This window comes from Glandiceps talaboti, unplaced genomic scaffold (genome assembly GCF_964340395.1).
Source record: "Glandiceps talaboti unplaced genomic scaffold, keGlaTala1.1 scaffold_51, whole genome shotgun sequence".
Taxonomy (NCBI): domain Eukaryota; kingdom Metazoa; phylum Hemichordata; class Enteropneusta; family Spengelidae; genus Glandiceps; species Glandiceps talaboti.
This window is the reverse complement of record NW_027554303.1, coordinates 6,157-14,257: the sequence shown is the minus strand read 5'-3', so window position 1 is coordinate 14,257 and position 8,101 is coordinate 6,157. Positions and strand designations below refer to the sequence as shown.

Sequence of the window (8,101 nt, the reverse complement as noted above, 5' to 3'; positions counted from 1 at the left end):
ATTACATAACACAATTGATTTTGACGAAAACGATGTTTCAAAGAGTCGGTGGTCTTTTAACCTTGATTTGTCGATACCATTGGCTAGAAGGATGGGTTCTTTTGCCGGATCATTCATTTGGAGAGATTCGAAGATTGTGTTTGGTGTTAGTAACACTGTGCGTTTGATAGAGCGAACAAGCCATTGTTTCGGTGCAATGTAATCAGCCATGCTAGTCAACAAAACACAAAACACAAACATTTATACTTGAGTATTTTTTATTGCAATTTTATCTTTCATTTCCAACGGGTGAAAAGGGAAGGCGAAACAATCCCGATGCTGTATACCCATATTTTTTGGCCAGTAGACTGTCCTGTTTCACCGCAACATCGACGTTAGTTTGACAGTTTGTCATGTACTCCAGTAAGTAGAAATGTCGCCTCATGTTGTGTTCGAATTGACTCATAAACAATACATTTCGGGACCATGTACTCGTTCTCTTCTTCAGGTATTTCATTTTGCTACCAATAGCCTCGATGAACTCGATCAGTTTCGCGGGTAAGAACTCAAACAGGCATATCCTGTCCTTGAAACGAAAGCAAAACAAACGGTCGTTGGATCTTAACTCTTGTAACCACTTCTGTTTTTTTCCAACGTTGCCTTTTGCTTGAAACCATTCGCTCTTTACTTCCACGATGGGAAAAGGGTGGTTCATGACGTCTTCTCCATTCAATAGTGCTTGGCGTTTTTGTTCGAATAGTTTGTACAGGTGTAACTGGACCTTCGTTCCGAAATAGGGGTAGTTTTGATGGTAGTCGGAACCTGCAAAACTTAACAACACTAAAAAGTCCAACAAAAGACATGGTGTGTGTGTATGGGCTTTCTGCAAGTGATCAAAATTTAGGCAAGTTCCTTTCCTTGCCACCTGACCGCAGTGTGTTATTAGAGGTCGTTGACTGACCAACATGGCATCTGACCCACGGGCTATGAGATAGAGAAGACAATCCGTGTCTACAGAAACGATCACGATTTTCCTTTGTGTGCAATCTGCAATCACAGTGGTCATAATGTCGGCCTCTAGAGGAGGGGACTGTAGACTGTTTAAAGCCGTTTCCAGTTCCGTCCATGTTCCACTCCCACTCACTTTCTTCCACCAGTTTATATGTCCATGTCTCTGTTTTTGTTGAACGCTGTACACTCTGAATGGTATTGGTAAAAGCGTCTCTTGCAAAGACGTTTCAAACAGCGTCATGAGCCGTGTTCTGAACTGTTCACTTTTCATCAGTTTTGTCAGGTTTCCCTTATACGGAAATGTAGGCAAGTGTTCTATCGCTGCTGTGAGTTTCTTCTTCGCTTTGTCAATCAAAGATTGTTTGTCCTTTTCTGATAACCTGTCTGTGTTGTCGAGCTCTTTCGTTAAGCGGTCTATCCACCTTTGATCGGACGTTTGTTCGTAACGTTTCATAACTGTGGTCTTCTTCGCAAACGGTATACCACCGTCCACACACACGACCAAGTCAGACAGGTAGTTTTCCATGGCAGGCTGTACTTTTTCCTGCATCTGTCTGGTATGAACTGCGAAATCAATAGTGTCATGGATAAAAGCGTTTACGATAGCGTCTACAGAGTTCACATGCCACACTTTGTTTTCTATGATAACAGGTTCACTCTTACTTTTAATTTCGCGCACTGCACCAATGGTGGTGGCTTCGGTGAACAGTTCTGTGAAACTTTTGTATTGAGTACATATGCACAACCTATTCAACAACGTAGGGATGCGATAAAAACTCTGCGTACCGTCCATGACCATGACTTCTCTGTCAACGATGGCATCACTAAATTCCTGTTCTACAAACAGTCCAGTTTTGGCAATGTGTCTGAGAAATTCACTCGAAATACCCATGTTTGAAATGACTCCGGTGCTTGTTCAAGCAGTGCAATTTATTGACTCCACGTGCCCGCGTACACGTCACGAGAAAATAGATAGCCTTGTATATACGTGAACTTTTTTCTTTCTTTCCATCATTCACACCTTTGCCATGAGCAAGAGCAACAACGACGCTGGACAGATGTTTTTCATGGGGAAAACTCGACACTTTACCCCCGTAAATGCCAAGGTAAATGCAGACAGGCCAGTCAGTGAGGGCAAGCGCATTGATTTAAATCGTGGTTCATTTGGTACATGTGCCATCATTGCTAACACGGACACTGTGGTGAAAAAGAATGTCTTCTTCGAAAAGAATCCATGCGACCATATCACACAGAATGATATGCTGGATAGCCTCCTTTTGACGTCTCTTGGAAAAGATGCATTGGTCATGGGATACTTGAACGACATGGACCATTCGAAACATGGGTATGTTCCAAGAATTCGTTCACTTACTCACGTAAGATACATCCATGAGGAAAACAATAACGTGGAAGTGGTGCGGGAAATATACATGCAGTATGCAGGAGAAAACTTGTTCCACTACTGTGTGATACAAAACAACCTTCTCGATGTTGGTGATTTTCTGAAACAAACACTCGAAGCATTGGATTTTCTTAACGAAGCTGGAGTGGTTCATTGCGATATCACTGTTGGAAATATCACATACAGAAGAAATTCAAACCAGTATCAACTGATTGATTTTGGGTCGTCTGAATTTGTCGTGTTTGACGTGATGACTCGTTTTGGTCTCCAAACGTTTTTTAAAAAAAATAATAAAAGTGAAAACCAACAACAAGCAACGGCTGCCGTATTGGCACGTACAACGAACCCTGGTCTCACGGGACTTGACGTCCAGTATCTGCCAAGAAATACCCTTCTACACGTCACCGATGCTGCCCCCAATCTAAAATCTATTCACTTTACCAGACAGACATCATTGATACCATATTTCGACATACAGTTGGCATTGTCAAAACGTCCCAAGTTCGAAAGGCTTAGTCATGTCTGTGACTGTTATTCTTTGGGAATTTGCGCGGTGGTACTTGCGGGATTGCCTTGCTACCATCCCAAAAACGATTTGAGCATAATGCTGTATTGCATGTCGTCATCACACAGTCGTCATTTCTTAAAGCTGTGTCAGTCCAACGTAGAACTCAGGGGTTCCCTCACACACGAGGAAGTTTGGGAATGGTGTTCACACGTTAACGACGACCCTTCACTTGTCGAGGAATTATCGGGTGGGATTTCTCTCCTGCATGGACTGACGTCGGATAATCAAACTAGCGATTTCGAAAAAAAGACGTCACTACTCGATACATTGCGTGACGTATATGGTAACGAAGTGATTGATGTCCTCAAGGGACTTTTACATCCTCTCCAGTACCGGCGATTAAAAGCTAAAAAGTGTCTGCGCATGCTCGAAAGTTCACCCTCAAATGATAATGTCAGTGTTGTGAAAAGGAGAACTCAGGTGACCTCCACTTCTCTCGGTAACGCTGTGTCATACAAACTGAACGTGGTAGCCAATTCATCAAAAAACGTAACCATACCTATCCTCAACATGACGTTAGCCATGGCAGAACAGAAACCCGGCCAAACGTTCGTTCAAGATGGGCGAATGGTCGTGAACAGATTCAGTGTCTTGCCAAAGGTCGAGGAAAAGACTTTCAAATTCATGCATTGCTTTTTTCCACACGTTTTCGATTTACCTAATGACTGCGACGTGCTCAATATGCGTGTAAAAGTCGAAAACAAAAATGAAGTGAGACAACTTGAAGTATGTGCACGATCAAATCCTAACTGTCATTTGATTGGCAGAGTGCAAGACAGCAATGCCGAGTATATCGACGTGGATTTCTACCTGCAAAAGCAGGGGAGAAAGTAATACAGTGCCATTCACACTCAAAACATCAATGGACAATGTTGAATATCACACGGTGCGATCATCAGACGGTCGCGCCAGTATGGTTTTTTTTATGGTAAACATTGTGTCTTCACACGTAATTGGACACAGAAAAGTGCCTGACGAAAGAGAAATGTCATCGTCTATTCACCTCAGAGGCTCTAAACTCCAACACACCATGTGGGAATTCAAACGTCCTCTTTCCCACTCGTCCACTGTTTTAAATTTTTCTTCCACCGGATCAACTACCATTACAGTGAGAGGAAATTATCTACTGCGCAGGCGTGCAAATTTAGACTTCGTTTATCACCAGGGCTTAGCTTTTGATAAAAAGCAATCGGTTACTTTACCGTTTTCAACGAACAATCTAAATTACGCCGGTCGACTCTATGGCATAAAAAACCCAGACTATGTCAGCAAGTCCCTGTGTCGCAACGAAAGATGGATTGTCGACAAAAACGATCAATTTCCTTCCATCAAGTTCAACCTCAGACAGGAGACAAGCGAAGACAAAAAGAAAGTGTGTTTTCAATTGTTTATTCCCAAGATGTGTATTAACACCCAGTATCAGACTTGGAAAAGTTTGACGTCCACTGGTGCCAGAGTCTTAGACATGATTTTAGAATATGCAGACTTTGACGAAAGACTTTGTAACATATGCTTAGAACATGAACTTTCGTTGGGGCGTAAGCTTTACGATTGTGAATTTGAGGAACTGTGCAAAACAATAAAAAAGTAACCTTTTTTGAAAACCTTTCGCTTTTACTTTTAAGTTGATAATGTATGTACTGTATTAAGGGATGAAAGTGGTCGGTCAGTCCTGAATTCGAAGATAGTATATGGCGACGATCGTGTTGTAACACAGAGACAGCATCCACACTGAGAAAGGCTGCTAATGCAAAAGCGGTCACTGACCAAATGCTACGATCGTTAAGTTGTGCGCCCTCAACCTCTTTGAATACGAAATTGTCTTGCACGCACACACATGTATACATACATACACCCACATACACGCATTGGTGTGACATGACATTATATATATATTTTTATTTTCTCTTTGAGATGAAAATTATGCTTACAGGCATGCTTTCTGCATATGTATCTGGGTGACGATACGTGGAACTGGCACTGGCAGTGTTCGATAACGTTTTTCTCTCTGTTTAATTCTCGTACTTTACTGTTGGCAATGCGCAACTTCTATGTATAAAAATGATGCACTCTGTAATCGTGTACAATTACACGATGAATAAAATGTTTATACTTTCGTTTTTGTTCTTGTGGAAATATGCAAAACATTAGTCACCTTTTAACCTTTATCCTCCAACCAATCAGTGGTTGATAATGTATGCCTACTGCGCATGACGGAACATAAATTACCAATTACTTCGAAATCATGTATCTGGCGCCGTGCATCGTGTTGTTCGCCGTCGTTTTTGCAAGTTCAAACTCGACAGCCACCGCCACCACCATCACCGACAAGCAGCCCCTACAGCCACCGCCAACTGCAGATCCTGCCCGGTGTCCCTCCAACCACTACGAGTATGTATTGTCAAAGAGGGTACGAGTGTGTCGCCAGTGTCGCCAGTGCCCGGATGGGGTAAAAGTTCTTTCACCTTGTAACCTTACAGCAGACACTCTCTGTCGAGGATGCGTTGACGGTAACGACTTTTACGACGAAGTCACGAAATTGTGTCTGTACATCCCTCAACATCGTTCAGAGAAGAAGACGACTAGTGATGTCTCGTTAGACTCAGAGTCATCATCGTTCAGTGAAATCATACTTGTCTCAGCAGCTTATTTCGGCCTGGTCCTCATCACGTCTCTTGGCCTGTGCTTTCTAATTTGGTTCGGGAATAAAATTGCCGGCCAGTTAAGGAAGGAAGAGAAACCACCTGTGTACACCGTTCAAGGTAAAAGCTCTCTCAATTATTTTTTTTAAACGTAATTTTTCGTTCGTGAGGGACTCGATCGTGGTTTCATTGCTCGTTGCTGTATCTAGTGCATTATTGCAGTGGTAAAGATAGAGTAGAGTGTATCCAAATTGAGGTATGCATGGCTCGAAATAATGGCGGAAAAGTGATTTCAAGGCTCGGGCAAGTTGTTTTGAAAAATACTTGCCCCCCCCCCCCCCCCCCCAACAAAGGATGTGTTTTTATGCTGTACTTTTTAGACACTGCACATGTCTGACAGGATTTTGGATACATTGTATAACCACGGCGCCAACAAGTCTCGAAAGTTATAACATATGTTAATTTTTCAAAACAATCCGACCAGCTGTCCTTGACGTATTTGTTTACTCTATCAAGAAAATATATGTGGAAGTACCATTGAATATTGTTCATCAATAGTAAATTACAGCATGATTTTCCAGGTTTGGGTGTTTGAATCAACTGCACATTTGACAACAGTGATAATAGGAACAAATAAACAAATTCTGCTGACTGGGAGAAAAAATAGTTGGAAGGAAAGAAAAGATTTTATATTAGTGTTGAAATAGATGTTCATTTTTTATATTGATAGCTTCTGAAAGTGCATAAAAACTTGTGATTATTTTAAGAACTACGTTTTACATTACAAATTGTATGCTATAGCATGAATATTAATTAGGCCATGAAAATTGATATTATCTAGGATTCCAGTTCATGGTGTAGAGAACTTTTCAGTACACACAGAATCTTTCAAAGTGACATTTTTCGACTAAACAAAAAAGTTAACCAATCAATCACAACACCTCACTATTTGAAATGGGTAAACACTTTTGTTTTCTACTTGCCAAGTGGACAAGCGAATGGTGACAAGAGCGCCCTCTATCAATCATTTGACACCCACGTTAGCAAAATATATATACATTCGCGTATGTACGTATAATACAACATGCATGTATACATACATACATAGTAATGCACAAAATAGACGACATGAAATTTATGTACATTTATTTATTTTGTTTTCTTTCAGGTGTAAATCTCCTACACCGAGTGCCACCTTATCCTTGTGATGATACAGCAAGTCTTTGCAGTACATGTGTTACCGATATCGATATCGATGATCCTACAACTTGTAGTACAAGACTGTCGACTGTAACGTGTTAACACGACTAGCGGACACATTACTCTTTGCCAAAAACCTATTTATTGCCATGTTGTTATTGTAAAGCATTTTTTTATTTAACTTTTTTGTTAGGCTTAATAATATGAAAAGTTCTTGCCATGCCATCTCTTCGTATTTGAGTGACGATACGTGGTGCATGGTGTTCGTTGACTTTGATAGTTCAAAGATTTGTTGATATGTATTCTCTTCGCATTTGAGTGACGAAACATGGTGCCGGGTGTTCGATATCTTCGGCAAAGTAACTGTTTTTCTCTTCTGTTGAATGACTTTGTAATCGCGTCCAAGTACACTTCGAATCAAACTAGTGCAGTAGTCGATGTTTTTTGGCAACAAGCGATCGTACGATACATACAGACTAGTACTGTTTCTCATGAATCGATATAAAGTTTTTAATTTGTGTAACGAATCATTGTCTGTCTTACAAGACTGCACCGTTTTGACTAACGGACACATTACTCTTTGCCAACAACATATTGTAAAGCATTTTTTATTTAACTTTTTTGTTAGGCTTAATAGTATGAAAAGTTCTTGCCACGCCGTCTCTTCGTATTTGAGTGACGATACGTGGTGCATGGTGTTCGTTGACTTTGATAGTTCAAAGATTTGTTGACATGTATTCTCTTCGCATTTGAGTGACGAAAAATGGTGCCGGGTGTTCGATATCTTCGGCAAAGTAACTGTTTTTCTCTTCTGTTGAATTCCTTTGCCTTGTTGTCCGCAACGTTTATGGCCTTGGACAAGCTGTAGGTGAAATTACGTACTTTGTAATCGCGTCCAAGTACACGTCTAATCAATCTAGTGCAGTAGTCGATGTCTCTTGGCAGCAAACGATCGTACGATACATGCTTGTATTCATGCAATCTGTTTCTCAGGAATCGATATAAAGTTTTTAATTTTCGTAACGAATCCATATCCTTGTCTGTCTCTCTTGATTCATTGTTGTGTGAGCTTGGTAAACGTGCACGTGATGTATAGTTGTATTTATCCTCGCCCTCCCTTATTTCCCCCGCTTCAATTTCCGCCATATATTGATTATTTCGATGACCGTTTGGTTCCATTCGTTCGGTTTCGGACGATACAAGTTGTTTCTTATCGCCTTGCATCAATCCAATACTTTTCTTTGCCTGTAGATCGCAATCGTCTGGTGCATGTACTTCTAATGCATCCTATAAGGAGAA

At 40.9% G+C, this 8,101-nt stretch overlaps 1 protein-coding gene across 1 annotated transcript; it reads left to right on the top strand.

Moving 5' to 3' along the window:
* The first annotated feature begins 5,205 nt into the window (after nucleotides 1–5,205).
* Nucleotides 5,206–7,796, top strand: LOC144453297 (uncharacterized). Its single transcript, XM_078144554.1, has 2 exons — nucleotides 5,206–5,722; nucleotides 6,771–7,796. Exons 1-2 carry the CDS (start codon nucleotides 5,206–5,208, stop codon nucleotides 6,902–6,904), a joined length of 651 nt encoding a protein of 216 aa, XP_078000680.1. The 3' UTR covers nucleotides 6,905–7,796.
* The last annotated feature ends 305 nt before the right edge of the window (nucleotides 7,797–8,101 follow it).